The 15,207-nt window shown below is 44.8% G+C and overlaps 3 protein-coding genes across 3 annotated transcripts; 2 read left to right on the top strand and 1 right to left on the bottom strand.

Annotated features, from left to right (window-relative positions):
- Positions 1–1,570: 1,570 nt before the first annotated feature.
- On the top strand, positions 1,571–5,049 carry LOC115049529 (calcium-binding protein 2-like). The gene is made up of 6 exons (XM_029511803.1): positions 1,571–1,615; positions 4,082–4,112; positions 4,204–4,338; positions 4,451–4,560; positions 4,804–4,951; positions 5,024–5,049. Exons 1-6 carry the CDS (start codon positions 1,571–1,573, stop codon positions 5,047–5,049), a joined length of 495 nt encoding a protein of 164 aa, XP_029367663.1.
- Positions 5,050–6,852: 1,803 nt separating this feature from the next.
- On the bottom strand, positions 6,853–8,200 carry LOC115049531 (beta-crystallin B1-like). Its single transcript, XM_029511805.1, has 6 exons — positions 8,144–8,200; positions 7,886–7,983; positions 7,673–7,791; positions 7,453–7,585; positions 7,215–7,357; positions 6,853–7,024 (listed from the first exon to the last, which is right to left on the bottom strand). Exons 2-6 carry the CDS (start codon positions 7,976–7,978, stop codon positions 6,853–6,855), a joined length of 660 nt encoding a protein of 219 aa, XP_029367665.1. The 5' UTR covers positions 7,979–7,983; positions 8,144–8,200.
- Positions 8,201–9,430: 1,230 nt separating this feature from the next.
- Positions 9,431–10,997, top strand: cryba1l1 (crystallin, beta A1, like 1). The gene is made up of 5 exons (XM_029511802.1): positions 9,431–9,505; positions 9,598–9,716; positions 10,037–10,178; positions 10,275–10,417; positions 10,850–10,997. Exons 1-5 carry the CDS (start codon positions 9,431–9,433, stop codon positions 10,995–10,997), a joined length of 627 nt encoding a protein of 208 aa, XP_029367662.1.
- The last annotated feature ends 4,210 nt before the right edge of the window (positions 10,998–15,207 follow it).

The raw sequence follows: 15,207 nt of genomic DNA, 5'->3' as shown, positions 1-15,207 counted from the left end.
TTCAAGGCTCAATCTGTCCAGAAGTCCTGACAGAAATAGAAGTTGTCTCATTACAGCCTGGGGTCTTTACTGCAGCAGCTGTCAGATAAAACCCAATTATTGGCTCTGTCACAAACTGACCTCTCGTGGTGACGGTTGCTTACTGCAGACAGAGAGAAGCCACCTCTCTGTTTCATCCAACGCGGAGATTCAACAGTAGAAATAAAAAAAAAAAAGTAACTGTATTTTATTTTCCCAATATATATGCAAAGCTGTGTACAGTTTTTGCTCAAATGGGACCACCGAGACGCTGAATCCCTAAAAACTCTAAACCATCAGCAGACAGACTTCACCAACCAGCAGCTGTTAGAGACTCCAAACAGAGTTAAAAGAGAGTGAGCGTGTCTCAAAATGTCTCATCATCCCAACAAGTTCATCACATCACCTGAAGTGCTGATAAGGCAATGCTCTGTCTGCTGCCCCCATGTGGACAAGAAAATACCTTGGTGCAGGTTAAGTATTTCCTTGAGATTGTGAAAATGTTTCTACAAGGAATTTAACATAAAGAATGAACACATTCATCCTTGTTGCACTTTTGTTCAGCCGTTGTGAGAAATGTTTTATCTTTGCTTTATGTGCAACATTTTTGCACCCATTTTATACGTTTACTTATACTTATATAGAATTGTATTTGTGTTTTATCGGTGAATTTGTGCCAGTCAAGTTAAATGCCTTGCAGAGGAATGCAAGGAGGCGAATAAAGAGATGAAGAGAACGCATTTTTTTGATTTTGAATTTGATAATCTTTTGTTATTAATTGATCTCATTCGGTTTTTTCTGCATGAATTTCAGTTCGCCCACTTCAAAAACACAGACACACTTTTGGTCCAAATTTGTTTCTTATTTTAGTACGCTGCTTAAGATGAGGTCCATCATTCATTTAGCTTCTTCTTTTCCATCTCGTTACTGTACCCTTTTCTCTTTTTTCCCTTCATCACCCCATCTTCCTCTTTAATCTAAAATGGTAGGGATTAATCCCTCCCTGTTTATGTCCTCTTAATTCTCCCTCTAAAACTCTTCATGCTGTAGATGAAGTCATTTGGATGCTGATATGACGTGAACAAAAGAGAGAGAGACTGAAATGGAAAGGGAGTGTGAGGGAGGTAGGGGGGGATTAAAAGTGTTGATCAGTGTGAAGAGGAAAGAGACAGCAATGCTCTTTTGCTGTGAGAAGAGACTTGTGAGCTGCTTTGAGTTCTATCAGGTTGTTTGGTTTCGTGCTGCTCTGTTTGGTCGCATCGTCTGACTCTGGAACATATATTAAGATGGGTGGAGTCATTCAGCGGGATTTCTCTTGCAGAGATTAGAGCTGGTTTTCTTCTTTGTGGTAACAGATGTGACAAGAAGCAACTGGTATGGAATATTCAGAACCATTGTCCATGAACCTGAGCTGCTCCTCTGAAGCCAGAAGAGATAACACATCTTAAAAGGGAAAAAGAGCTGATTAGCAGATAGTCGAGAACAGAAGAACGTGTCTGATAGTGAAAGAGGACAGAAAAAGGTGGGATTGCTTGTTGACCAGGGTTTGGTCATGGGCAACTGCACCAAACCGCCTATGAAAGACAAAATAAAGAAGGTAAGGTATCACTACTTCTTCTCCTCCTTGGTAGGATTTGGCTGGATGCAACTTCATTCATCTGTTTGCGTTTACCTATTGCAACTATACACATAAAGACATCTCTGAAACTTTGAGTGTGAAAGTTTATTCAGTTCACGCAGCAAAGTGATCCAACCTAGATATGCCACTTATTTGCTTTTGGTACACTTTCCAACAAATTGCCCTAAATATTCAATGTTATTTTAGTAAATGCAGGAACAATGTTCACCAAAAAATTGATTCAAAATCATAATCAAGGACGACGTGCTCACTATCATGTGATGGCACAAGTGGTCAGTAGTTGGACCAGACACTGAGCAGAGTTAACTCGCTGAGAGTCTGACAGCACGGATGCAAAGGGAGGCAGTCATGGCCAAGATGGTTTATCACAGCGGGAGAAACGTCTGATGTGAGTGGACTGCTTTGAAACTACAAGACGTTTATGTAATCCAGACTTTTGGCTAAGTTCTATCTGACCTTTGCATGACTGAAAACCAGAGGCTGTTTGCCTTGTTCCTTGAAAGATATGATTGTGTTTTGTGTGTAAGAAGTCAATGATGGAGACACAGAATGTGTGACCGATGGCGAGCGTGGCAGGTTAACGGCCTGGTCTGTCTCTGAAGGGGGTATTGGAGAGGCCCCTGCGGGGTAAGGTGAGGTCAGGGGGCCAGCAGGGTCTGCAGCCAGAGGAGGAGGAGGAGGAGGAGGATCGGGACTCGAAGGATAAACCATTCAAGGATCCCGTTGGTGCCTTGGTGAAGAACTGCAACATGCTGCACAACATAGTGGGCCCGGCCTGCGTCTTCCTTAAGCAGGGCTTTTCTCAGACGCTCGTATGTAAAAATACACAAAGTGTGCACACCGTGTCCTCGCACAACCCCAATGCAACACTTTGCACTCATTTCAGCTCCTTTTCATCCCCACATTGTTGAAAGTCCACTCTCCCGCTCTGCATCGCACCGAAAATGTCACCACACCGCATCACGTCCCAAAACCCTTGGCACCGCCAATGTCCAAAGGGGTCGATCGTTTAGTTCCATGGAAAACTATTGACTGACTATGTGGAATGAGACAGCTGCTCAAACGTGTGGTGCTGTGGAGGTCAGGGCAAACTTTCCAACCACATGTAGTTTCCCTCAGGCCCCGGAAAGGGCCGCTGAGGCCTTTTTTGTTTATCATGCACAAAAAAGTACAATAAAAACTAAAATGATAAGGTGCTTAATAATACAGAAAGATTTTTTACCCACCCTTGGAGCTGTGAACATGTGAATACCGTTAGTATTGCAGGTGATCATGCTTACCCGCATATTCCTACACCAAGAAAATGACCTGTGGCATCAGTACGCCAAAGTAGGACTGGCTGTTTCTGTGGTTCTGGGGCAAAAAGGAGGACGTTTGGGAGTTTTTTTGTTTTTTTTTACAGTTTTGCAAATCACACTTCTGCCATTGTACTTTGTATAAATACCTGAGCAAAATGAATGCCTTGTTGACAAAGTGCAGGACGCCAACTTACAGTTCAGTTTGAACTTGCGGCGCTGCCTGTTTAGTTTGTCTTGTGAAAATAAGCCTCCATCAGAGCAACCAAAGTAAATAAAATGATCTTTGAGGATTTGTCCCATATTATCTCAACTTTAAAGCTTTAAAACTTCCACGGTGTGTGTGCTCGGGCAGGCTTGCGTGTGAGCCGGAGTGCCGTGTGCATCTAGGATATGGATGTGCAGTGTATATGTATGTGTGTGTGTCTAAACAGGGAGCGTGTGTCCCAGCTAAACCTCACAGATCTCCTTATCTCTGGTTGCCTGGCAACCATGCACATCTAATCTAGCTGCTGCCCGTGACTTGTGCAGTCATATATGTCATATTGTGGAATACAATTAATCCAGACAGATTTATACACATATTTTCATTTGGAGATGCGCCGCTGTGTCTGTCTGCGATAATACAGCTCACAAAACAAGAATAAAAACGCACAGCGCTGGAGCTCTTCCTTACATTTGAAAATTAAAGAGACAAAGTCCTTACTACGATACACGTGGTCAGTTTTAAAACAACATAAATGTGTAAAATCTCTAACTCACTTCAGCCACCTAAAGTCAAAGTCCAGACTTCATTACTTTGGTTACACATAAGCGAAAATATTTGTTTAATCGTCGTTTCAACTCTTTATTCATTTGTCCCGTGTTCTTTTGAATATTTAGTGTTTTGTGTTTTCATTTCTTCCTTGTTCAACAGACCTCTGTATCATTACAAACGTGTGTGAGTGTGCAGATGTTTGTATGTGTTACTGCACTGATGCTGCATTAAATCAGACAGTGTTTACCTCTCTGTACTACGCCAAACAAGCTTCCTAAACATTTCCCCTGTGTGTGTGAGTGTGCCATACTGCACTATTAGTGGTGCAGTCCAACGCGAGAGGCTAATGTGGGAAACTTTTCCTTCCAACAGGACAGGGAGCTGAGACCGGAGGAGATCGATGGTGAGTTGTGTTACCTACAGCACAGTGTGTTTCTGCCTCACAGTCTCTAAATACACAAGCTGACTTAGATGTATGATATGTTTCCCACCAGAGCTCCGTGAGGCGTTTGTGGAGTTTGATAAGAATAAAGATGGGTACATCAGCCATAAGGACCTGGGGGAGTGTATGAGGACCATGGGTTACATGCCCACAGAGATGGAGCTCATCGAGCTGAGCCAGCAGATCTGTGAGTGCAGCAGCAGAAGAGAAGAGCAGGAGGAGGGAGATCAACTGAGCTGCACTTCCTGTGTGTTCAGCTGAGCTCCATGGTGGTTCGTGTGTGTCTGTCTGTCCTGCAGGTGGCGGTAAGGTGGACTTTGAAGACTTTGTGGAGCTGATGGGACCCAAGATGCTTTCAGAGACGGCAGACATGATCGGAGTCAAAGAATTACGAGATGCATTCAAAGAGGTCAGGAGATAGATATTCATGAAAGCTGTCGGGACATTTAGGTGAACCCCATGTTTGCTCTTACTGTCATGGCAAACTTCTCATGTTTAGAAAGCTCCGTACTAGACAGTCTCTGAGTGCCCCCACACATTTTCTTGCACCCGAAACGAATAAGTACCTCGAGGAAAGAAAAATGCAGTTGACAATAAATCTTTCATTTGTATTATAGTCAAATCCCCAGTGTCTCTCTCTCTCTCTGTCCAGTTTGACTCGAATGGGGATGGTCAGATCAGCTTAACAGAGCTGCGTGAGGCCATGAAGAAGCTGATGGGAGAACAAGTGACCAACAGAGAGATCAATGAGATCCTCCAGGATGTCGACCTCAATGGAGACGGTCTGGTGGACTTTGAGGGTAAGAGAAATACTCCCATACCACGCATTTCTCTGGCCCCATCCTTCTCACTCCTCTGCTCTGGATTTGCAGAGTTCGTGCGAATGATGTCACGCTGACTGGCTGTCCTCATGTCAGCTGGACAGACAGGCATTATGCAACTGCTGGATAAGAGAAGACACTGCACATGTGGTGAACTTTCTTCCTCTGCACCGAGGAGCAAGAATCCAAGATTATATTTTTATATCAAGTTAGGAGCTTTGAATTGACAGATAGCATCCAGCCGACAGTTAACATGACTGTATGCACCTGAACGCACGGTGCAACATCACGACAAAGCATTACAACTGCTCTGAAACATATCAAAAGCTTCATAGACTGTGTTTTTTTTTTTTTTTTTTAGACGTATTTTTATATACCAATGTTTGTCCCTTGAGTGTAAAGTCTTTGTATAACACTACAGTTTCCATTAAAGACAATATATATGCGATCCAACGACTGATCTGAGCTCGATCAATGCAGCGTCAGCATGGAGTGGATCGACAGGATACACTGTCTGTGCTCAGGCAAACCGAGTGTGTAGGAAAATTTTAAGAGGAACAACTGCTCCAAACAAGCCAGAAGGTATGTAAGCAAAAGGACAGAAGGAACCACCCGTCTCTGCTACAAGTTAAAAAAAACAAAACAAAACAAAACAAAACCTCGTTGAGTGGAGATTAGTATGAGACAGTTAAGGAAAGCGCTGCGGTTTGACGAATGTCAGTCTTGGTTGAATTTATCACGTTCACATTCCAGAGGAGTGAGCGGCCTTTTCGTCACCTCAGGACTGATGTTTGCTTGCATTACTGTGAAAACTGACATTGTTTCAAAGGATATCAGTCGAAATGCTCTGTTTTTCCCACAAATGCTTCATTTGGTGAACTGCACTGAGCCGCCATACTGCAACAAAAATCAGTAGTCACAATATAGCTTGTGTGGCTAATGGCCGCTCACTCCATTAGCTTACAAATGGCCTCAAAAAGGTTCATTACAAACACCTTAAAAACCGGTTACATCTATTTCAATTCAACCATATAATGTCCAAATCAGTTATTGGAACACTGGCCAGATATCAGGGCCATTGTTACACAGCTTAAAATCTGTGTTCAGGAAAATTTTCTAATGTGTTTCAGTTTTGTTTGCTTGTTTTGTACAACAGTATTTGATAGAAACTGCTGGGTGATACATTTCATGGAAAAGGTTTGAAGTAAAGGTTGAAATAATACTTGGTAACCAGTCAGCAACCAAAATAGAGTTTCATACCATTAATTGTTGATGATTAATCATATCTATATCATCTTATATTTTATTTAATCAGTTCCATTCACTGACATTTTCGTTTGTGTGCTTTTTCAGTAATAAATAACAACAAAAACATCTTTGAAATCAATATTTTCCATTTTATTGAAAACTTTGGCCAGGATTCTGTACAGCAGAGAGAGTGTGCAGTGCACAGGGGCAAGAAGACGGGGGGCAGGGGGCTCAAGGAAAACCTCCCATGGTGCATCATACCCTGAGCCGAGATTCATGCTTGTAAAACAGCAAGAGGCGTTGTGCTCCCTCGCTGGTGTCTTAGAGGACAGTGGAGGGGAATGAAGTGAGGGACTAAAAAAAAAAAAAAAAAAAAAAAAAAAAAGCTAGAAAGGGGTAAAAGCAAAGCTCAGCCCATAGGGGAGAAAGAGAAAAGTAGAGACAGAGAAGAGTGGAGGATGGTCCTTCCTCTGAGGTGTTGTCTCCGATCAGGGGGCAGATCTAGAGCCTCACCCTTCCCCTCACTGCGTTAAGCTACTGAGGTGAAGGCCTCAGACATCTCTTCCCCTTTCCCTCTTCCTCCGCCCCTCTCCCTCACCTCCGCTCTTTCTCTTTCTCTCCTTCCCTGAGCCTCACTTGCTGGCCATGGTGTAGCAGCCCTGTTGGTGCCACTGCATGTCACGGATACGCCTCACGGACTGGAACTGAGGATGACGGGCGCCATACTCATTGAAATGCCTGAAATCACCCTTCTCCAGCAGGTACTGGCTGCCACGGTATCCAGGGAACTGGTATCCCACCCATCTGAGGAAAAAAGGTGGAGAGGTGGAACTCAGCCTCGGGCTATAATCTGAGGCATTTGCACATTCTGTTGTATTTGTTCATTAAAATGTACTACGCCATAAAAAAGGGCGATATAAAGTTTTCACGTTTTTATGTCATCAAAGTCCTGCCTTTGACCTCTCAACCTGATGTTCGTGATGCAATCACTCACGTTCCACAGCTGACAATGATGCTGCCCACTCTGTCGGTGAAGCCGTAGGAGAACAGGCTGGGAACATCATCGTCCATGATCTCCATCTTGCGGCCCTTGAACTCTCCCACCTCGTACAGGCAGATCTTGTGCTTCTCAGGATCCTGGAAGAGAGAAAAACACAGAGAAACTTGAGGTTAGAGAAGAGGCTGAAGCAAAAGAGAAAACAGCATGAAAGAGAGGGAAGAGTTAAATTTACCATTCTGACGGGCCTGAAGGACAGCAGGTAGTCGTTCCTCTGGCAGTTGCTCCAGGAGTCCCAGCGAGGATACTCTCCCTTCTCCAGGATGTACATCTCACCGCAGAAGTTCATCTGCTCAAAGCCCACAAAGCTGCAAACCACACCACATGTTATGAAGCTTCCGCGTAAGGCTACAGGATAGGTTTGAAAATGCACACATCTCCTTTGGGACACTTACGGTCCACACTCAACACGCAGGGAACGCACGCGGTCCATGCCCATCTCACACACGTTCATGCACTCGTTGCTGATCTCGATCATGCGACCCTGGAAGTTCTCCTGGTCGAACACGTACATCTGAAGGAGGTGACATACACGCAGCCAGGTCAGCACAGCGACAAACTAAATGTAGTTCATTTGTAAGTTCCAATCTGTGCAGCAGAATTCCCACCTTGTAGGACATCATTCCCATCTCAGACTTCTTGCTCTGAGCGGCCTTCCCGTCAGTCTGGGAAGAAGTCTTGGACTTATCTCCACTGGACATGATTACTGGATGGAAAGAGAAGAAAAACATTCAGAGGGGGGTACAATCATGTCTCCAATCGAAGGGAATTAAATGAGATAGACGAAGGGCATAAAACAGCAGCGGACGGCCTGCCTTGTATCTCCACCCACCTGCTGGTTTGCAGTGTATGTGTGTGTCTCTTACCTGTCTGTTTGTGCGATGCCTGTGCCGAGCCTCACTCAGATTGTGTGCGGCTCGGAGTGCGCCTGTGCCTTTTATACGCTGGCGCCCACAGGAGAGGGATTATGGGGAGAGAAACAAACCTGCTGAGGTCAGAGACAAGAGACAAAAGAAACCCCACATCATCAGAGTGGGACGGACAGTGAGGACTGACTTACTCACAGAACTAAAGCAACTAGGACAAGCTAGAATTCCTGAAATCAACTTTTAAACGTCCATGTGACTGAAACCAGTTTGTAATTCTCCTGTCGCTGTGGCATTTCATTTATTCTAACATAAACGAATATAGTTTTTCACGTTTGAATGCCATGAATTATTTAATGTTTGCTGTGGGGCTGTATGGCTCCAACCTCTGACATGATATGACGGAGAATATCATTCACTCTGATTCATAAATGTGAAGGAAATCTTTCACCACATGAGGTCTGAGTTTGGCAAACCTTTCAGAAACAACCTTTTCTATGTTTGGCACAGTTTATAATTGGCCAGCCGATTAAATGAGGATGTGATGTTAGATGATGAGTCACATTTAGAATCAGACTGAACTGTTTATGAGCTGAAGCAGACTTCACCTGTGTGCTCATATCTGGCTCAGTTATGATGAAACTTTAACTGCCTTTTAATTTAACATTTCCAAACATCCATCCAGACCAGCCTGGTTCTCTCCTGCCAGGTGCCTCCCCCGTTAATCCCCGCATTCTGTCCCCGGATCCCGGCCCTTTGTGGCGGGGCCCGCGGTGGACTGCTGACCGGGGCTCGAACATACCGGAGCCTTTGTTCCGGGGCCCCGGCGGCACTATGGGATCTGCTGAGCTGGTCTCGGCGGCTACCGCGGGGACGCGCGTCGCTGCCCGCCGCTGCCCGCCGCTGTGCAAATACGCGCGGCCACGCGCCGTGCTGGGACCAGGGCTGCCGCGCATGCGCAGCTCCAGGCGCTCTTCCACACCGTCCGTATAAAAGTGAGGCGCCAGGTTCTGCCAAAGCTCCACGCGAGGCAGGCGGTAGGCACGCACCACTCCCGAGCTTCTCCCGTACTGTGCCATCCTAGGTAAGGCTGCCCTGAGCAGCTCCGACATCATGCACTTCATTAAAACAGTCAAGTGTTTGCCCAGAGCCCATCTAGCTGCTGGACTTTATTCTTAAAACTGGAAATGACACTGAGTTCAGCACTAACTGAGAAAATCCTGTGAATGAATGGAAATGTGCTCTCCTGCCTGTTTTGTTCACCTCCACCTCTCTGCAGAAGTAAAGATGTACAGAACTACAAGATCCCCAATGATGCAGCCGCTGGTCAACTCAGGAATGGGCATGGCCCCTTTCTTTAAGGTAAACTCTCACGTAGTAGAAGCAGGGACATCTTAGTGCTGTATACATCCTGCCTGATGTGGATTCATCCCCTCGCCTCCCCGTGTCCTCAGGTGACTGTGTTCGAGCAGGAGCATTTCCAGGGCAAGTGTCTGGAGTTCACCTCTGAGTGCTGCAACATCCAGGACTGTGGACTGGACAACATCCGCTCCATCAGGGTGGAGAGCGGAGCGTAAGTCCCACAGGCCATGACAAATATGAGCCCCCCGTTTAGTGAGTGTAGAAGAGTGAAATGAACTTTGAGGCAAAGTGTCTTCAACACATCAGTCTCACATACAGAGAGTCATCTTGAATGCTAGAAGCACTAAAAGACATTTAGTGGATTATGAAAAAGGAGCGGCGCCACCTCTTCGAAAAATTGACAAAATGGACCAAATCGGTCTTCACAGAGGGATTTAAATTAGATTTCACAAAAGGACATCTTCTTTGTGGTGTCTGTGTATTACCATGTATGTGTACCATGGGCCTCTGTCTCTTTCCCTCTCTGTGAAGCTGGGTGGGTTTCGAGCACCACGACTTCCAGGGCCAGCAGTTCATCCTGGAGAGAGGAGAGTACCCCCACTGGGACTCTTACAGCGGTTCCCTGTCCTACCACGTGGAGCGTCTCATGTCTCTGCGCCCCATCTACTGCGCTGTGAGTACATCATCCAGGCTCTTAGTGACAATCATCAGTCACCTCCTCACGCACACACACACACACGCTAACAGATGTTTCCTTTTTCTCCTACAGTCTCACCAGAGTAGTCGCATGATCATCTTTGAGAAAGAGAACTTCATGGGCCGCAATGTGGAGATCTGCGATGACTACCCCTCTCTGCAGGCCATGGGCTGGATGATGCCCGAAGTTGGCTCCATGCATGTGCAGTGTGGCGCGTGAGTGATTGTGACTTTCCCTGTGCACATCTAATGTTCTACAAGTGGTATGCTCATTTGCAAAACCTGGATAAATGCTCCTAAATTTGGCGATCCATTTTATGTCTTCTTATGTCTCTGATAAATTGGATTATCTTACATTAACACTTCTGTTAACGTTTTATTTCCTATCCCTGTCTTAGTTCCTGTTGCTTTCATGATCCAAAACCCCTGCATGGACCATTTAATATCTCATTCTGCCTACACACTTCTCAAATAGACGTGTCTGTCCATCCCTATAATCCCACTTCAGCTTGTATTGTATGTAATAGACATAACAGCTGAAAGCTCTGAGCAAGCGCTAAATCCCCACTGACACATTTGTCATTGCAGCTCATGAAGCACCGAAAATAGTCCAATTAACCCTGGCTGCCTCCTCCGTCTGTCCCACAGCTTCGTGTGCTATCAGTACCCCGGCTACAGGGGCCAGCAGTACATCATGGAGTGTGAGAGACACAGCGGGGACTACCAGCACTGGAGGAACTGGGGCTCCCACTGTCAGACCCCCCAGATCCAGTCCATCAGGCGCATCCAACACTGAGAGACCACGGTCACCTGATTTCCCCCCTCTTGACCCACAACCCTTTCCTCTCTTTCTTTCTCTCACCAACTCTTCCCTTCTGTTGAGCCTCAAAAGCCGCCCCCAACCTGAGTCAACACCACCCAATTACAGCTGCTGCCAGAGTGTGATAAGAGACAATATCGCACTTTTAAAATCACAGGGAAATACAGACACACACATGCTGACATAACTGACACTCCCACTGTGTCTTTTTACTTGGTTTACAGGTCCCTATGCTCTCACACACACACAAACACACGCCTTGGCTGTACTCTCAGCTGAGCTGGGCAATGAGCAGGGCATTTCCTGGGCGAGCTGGTGCTACACATAGGGGAGATGAACGACCATGAAAACCTCACCATCTGCTCTGCGGCATGGTGCAGCTCAGATGTGTTACGTTGTTGTGTGTAGGAGGTTGATGCACAGGTTGATAACTAATAAACTAATTTTCAATTCATGCATTCCTATTATTGATCTCATTATTGATAAAAGTGATGCCTGACTGTGTGAATCTTTGGAGTAACTTGGAGAAACAACATAATGAAGTGTGTTGTGCACACTTGAGTGATGTTTAAAGTCACGTGCTCAAGTCTACAGCCACACAACGATCTGTATTTAAAGCAGCCTGCCAAAATAATTTAACGTCATGCATGAGACAGAGCAGACTGTAAAGGCAGCTGAAGTCAGGATGGGGGAAAAACATCTTCAATTAATAATCTCAACACGGCTTAGTCAATAATATACGATAAAATTAAGAAATAAATTTTCCATTTTGACAAGCAGCATCTGAATAAAGAAAATTGAAAACGAGTTGCTTAAATAGCCAATCACTTGGAGATTCTTTGGCCATTGAGGTTCAGTGGTGGCTCTAAACTGCTTGTATGTTTTCACTGATGTTGTACAGACCTGACACATGCAAAGAAAAAAAGAGAAATCTTTATTATAGAAATCAGAGTCCTGGACTCAGAAGTGCCACCAGGAACGCTGTCGTGTATTGACAGTAAAACAAGGAAGACAAGCATTTTCCTGGAACATTAAGAAATGGTGGTAGAACAGAAGTTTATATTATCAATCAAATTCACAACTAATTCTGTCAGTCATATTTACAACTAATAAAACACTACTTCCTTGGACTTCAGACAAACCTGATTTTTTTTATTATCTCTTTGAACTATTGGTTAGAGTTTGTTCTCTAAAAAAATGTGTTAGTCACAAGTCAACAAACGTAGCAACAATATTACAACTCTATATAAAATGAATTGTTAATATCCACAAAATACAAAAAACCCTGAACAAACCTAGTCACCTGTACACTCAACCAAAGAGTAGACACGACAAACCGTACAGGAATTGTTTTGTTGACCAGTTTACCATCTTTATGCTCAATGATACAAGTCTGTTCTTGATGTGATTGTTGCCACATCAACATCTTTCAAGATGAACAAATAGTGAAGGTGATCGAAGCATTTCTTCTCCTAAACATGGTTGGAAAAAGGAAAACTCCCTCCTCCATGTGATCATCAGAATAACACAACGAAAACAGAAGACACCACTACTGACAATTATCTATGACACCACATTTGTCTTAGTATCTGTCACTATTCATATCTCTGCCTGTCCCTCACAGTTAAATGAAACTGATGCAGTAATATTTTCTTGGAAAATACAGAAATAAAACAAACAGTGGCAAATTAGTAAAAAAAAATAACAAAAAAAACAAAAAAAAACATTATGTCCGTTTCTATAAAGGTTGCTCTCACTCAGTGCATGTCAGAGCACCTCAGTCTGATATTTCTTGTTAATGAGCTCTCCATTGATCATTGTAGTGAAGACAAGTGCTGAGACGAAGTCTGCGTTTTCTCCAACAACATCAACTTCCTTGTTCCCTTCTTCTTCCTCACCGTCTGATGACGATGTCCAGCTGATGACTGCTGGATCAGGGATGGGACTGGAATCTCCAATCACATCAATGTCCTCGCCTTCTAAGCTTCCTCCTGACTTCACACTTACCTCACTGGGTGAGCATGACGGAGTAGGTGCTGTTGTGATCTGCCACAGGTCCGTTCTTATTTGTGCTCGGTGGTCTAAATGTGTCTCCAAGTGGATTTCTTCTTCAGTGTCTCCCTCCACATCGATTATCTCATCACAGCTGCTGTCCTCATCGATCAAATTTTCCCTCGTTTCTTCGAGTGCAATTTCTCTCCACGTTGTACCTTTTACATATTGTTCTTCTCTTTGCACACAGTCTCCTTCACTGGCCAGTGACACAGTCTCTACATCAATCACATCGCCTACATCCATGTTTGCCTGTTCACAGCTGCATGTACGTGTTTTAGAAGTTGGCTCTGTCTTTAATGCAAAACAAGTCCTTTTGGCCGCAGTGGCGTCATCATTTGTCTCCTCTCCTGACTGTGCTCTTCTCTTCTTTCCCTTTGTTGTAGCTCCCTCTGCCTCTTCCTGTGGACCTAAAGGTACCTCTTTCTCACATCTCTGTTGATCTTTCCCCAGTTGTTCATTGGTGGCATGGGGCGTCACAGGTTGTGTCTGTGTTGTTGGTGTTGAACTGCCACAACTGGATAAATGAGGAAGTTGTCCATTTTTCCTGGGCCTGCCTCCCTGCCAGCCTTTCCTGTTGGAGCCCTGGTGGCCTCGTCGTTTCTCTACAAGTTGTACCTCAAGAAACGGCTGCGTGTCCTGCAAAGCACATTCGCTTTATTCAATATTAGTAATATATATGGTGAAATGATATATGGGTAATAATCCATAGCCGTGTAAAGCTGGCTTCTTCTGTAAATTTGAATAAGACATTTAAACTGATTTGGGGTCATTAAAAGCTCAGTGCTCACCAAGATGCGTGCTTCTCTAAATCTACTCCGGATTGGATAGGTCTTTGTGCTGCATAACACCGGCTTCACTGATGATGATCTTGTGTTTTCTTTTGCAGAACCCTGAAACATATATAAGCACAGGCAAAACATTCACAATGTGTCCTTTTCATATGAACAACAAATGTCATTTTGGGTTTGGTTGATGGGTGCATCAATAGTGGAGAGGCACCTTGACTTGCCGACTCTGACAGTTGTGCTCCTGCAGCCTAACTCTGAAAGGCAGCTGTCCTTTCCTCTTCAGTTTCGGCGCAGGCATCTGTTGGAGCTGTTTGTGTCTTCGGTCATGAAGGACTTTGGTCTCATTCGTGGAGACTGGCTTCCTCACCCTCCTTTTCTCAAATGAGAAAACGTGTTGGCTTTTTCTTCTCTTATTCCGTTTTTTGACTGGTTCTTTTGGTTGTCTGTCAGCATGTTTTGGGGAACCATGACTCCCAGCAGAGTCCTGGCCTGGCTGTGAATGGCTCTGTGGAGTTTCAGTTTTATCATTCTGCTGAGATTCGACAATTTGTGAAGATGTAACTGGTCGCGGTAAAGTTGTATTCTGTAGACAAGTGCCATTCTCTGGTTCGGTCTGGGTCTTGTTTTTTTTGTTATTGGCACTGTTAGACTTCCGAGCCCTTGTGGATCTCTCACTGTCCATACTCTCAGTAGCATTACAACTGTTGATGTGTTGCTCAAATGACTGCAGGAAGCGGTCCAGCATATCATTCAGCTCTCCTGGTCCCTGCTGCTGAAGAACAGATGCCACGCCAGGAATGGAACCGCTGGCTCCTCTTGCAACAGCAACAACTTGTGTGGACCCATGGAAAGTTGGACCAGCCTTCAGAGGGCCAGTGGTACAGCATTTCTGTTTTCTTTGACCCAAATTATTCTGAAAGGAGGTACTGCTGCTGCTACTGGTTGGAGGAGGAGCTTGAGAATGTGCGTTATCGTTGTTTGGCAAAATGTCAAGTCCCATCATCACTTCCTCCAAAAGACGATCAATATGCTCAGGTTGGTCCTCATGCGGTGGAGAGGCAGGAGGAGGGAGTGTGGTGGTATGGACGAGAGATGCTGCTGGAGACATGTAGCCAGCCGCAGTAGAGATCATGATGGGAGATGGAAGAGGCTGGAGGGATAGACTGGGGTAAGATAAGGGCTGAACGTTGTAGAAAGGCATCGGAGGAGAAGAAAAGGAATCTGAAGTTGTTAAATTGGTCCTCCCTCTCTGGTTTCTGCCAACCGGCAAATTGTCCTATAACGAAAATGAAAAGTGCATTAATTACATTTCAAAATGCAGAACACTTGGGGCCTACAGAGGT

The sequence above is a fragment of the Echeneis naucrates genome, chromosome 10, assembly GCF_900963305.1.
Source record: "Echeneis naucrates chromosome 10, fEcheNa1.1, whole genome shotgun sequence".
Classification (NCBI taxonomy): Eukaryota; Metazoa; Chordata; class Actinopteri; order Carangiformes; family Echeneidae; genus Echeneis; species Echeneis naucrates.
The sequence above is the reverse complement of the archived record's forward strand: the minus strand, read 5'-3'. Positions and strand labels throughout refer to the sequence as shown.

What these genes read in the sequence shown, in the direction of transcription:
- LOC115049529 (XM_029511803.1), top strand. Translation starts at nt 1,571, where the DNA reads ATGGGCAACTGCACCAAACCGCCTATGAAAGACAAAATAAAGAAG. An exon ending in CGAGCTGAGCCAGCAGATCT is followed by an intron (nt 4,339 to 4,450) that starts GTGAGTGCAGCA and finishes TCTGTCCTGCAG; the next exon opens with GTGGCGGTAAGGTGGACTTT. An exon ending in TACGAGATGCATTCAAAGAG is followed by an intron (nt 4,561 to 4,803) that starts GTCAGGAGATAG and finishes CTCTCTGTCCAG; the next exon opens with TTTGACTCGAATGGGGATGG.
- LOC115049531 (XM_029511805.1), bottom strand. Translation starts at nt 7,978, where the DNA reads ATGTCCAGTGGAGATAAGTCCAAGACTTCTTCCCAGACTGACGGGAAG. An exon ending in TGGGAATGATGTCCTACAAG is followed by an intron (nt 7,792 to 7,885) that starts GTGGGAATTCTG and finishes CACCTCCTTCAG; the next exon opens with ATGTACGTGTTCGACCAGGA. An exon ending in CCTTCAGGCCCGTCAGAATG is followed by an intron (nt 7,358 to 7,452) that starts GTAAATTTAACT and finishes TCTCTCTTCCAG; the next exon opens with GATCCTGAGAAGCACAAGAT.
- cryba1l1 (XM_029511802.1), top strand. Translation starts at nt 9,431, where the DNA reads ATGTACAGAACTACAAGATCCCCAATGATGCAGCCGCTGGTCAACTCA. An exon ending in TGCGCCCCATCTACTGCGCT is followed by an intron (nt 10,179 to 10,274) that starts GTGAGTACATCA and finishes TTTCTCCTACAG; the next exon opens with TCTCACCAGAGTAGTCGCAT. An exon ending in ATGCATGTGCAGTGTGGCGC is followed by an intron (nt 10,418 to 10,849) that starts GTGAGTGATTGT and finishes TCTGTCCCACAG; the next exon opens with CTTCGTGTGCTATCAGTACC.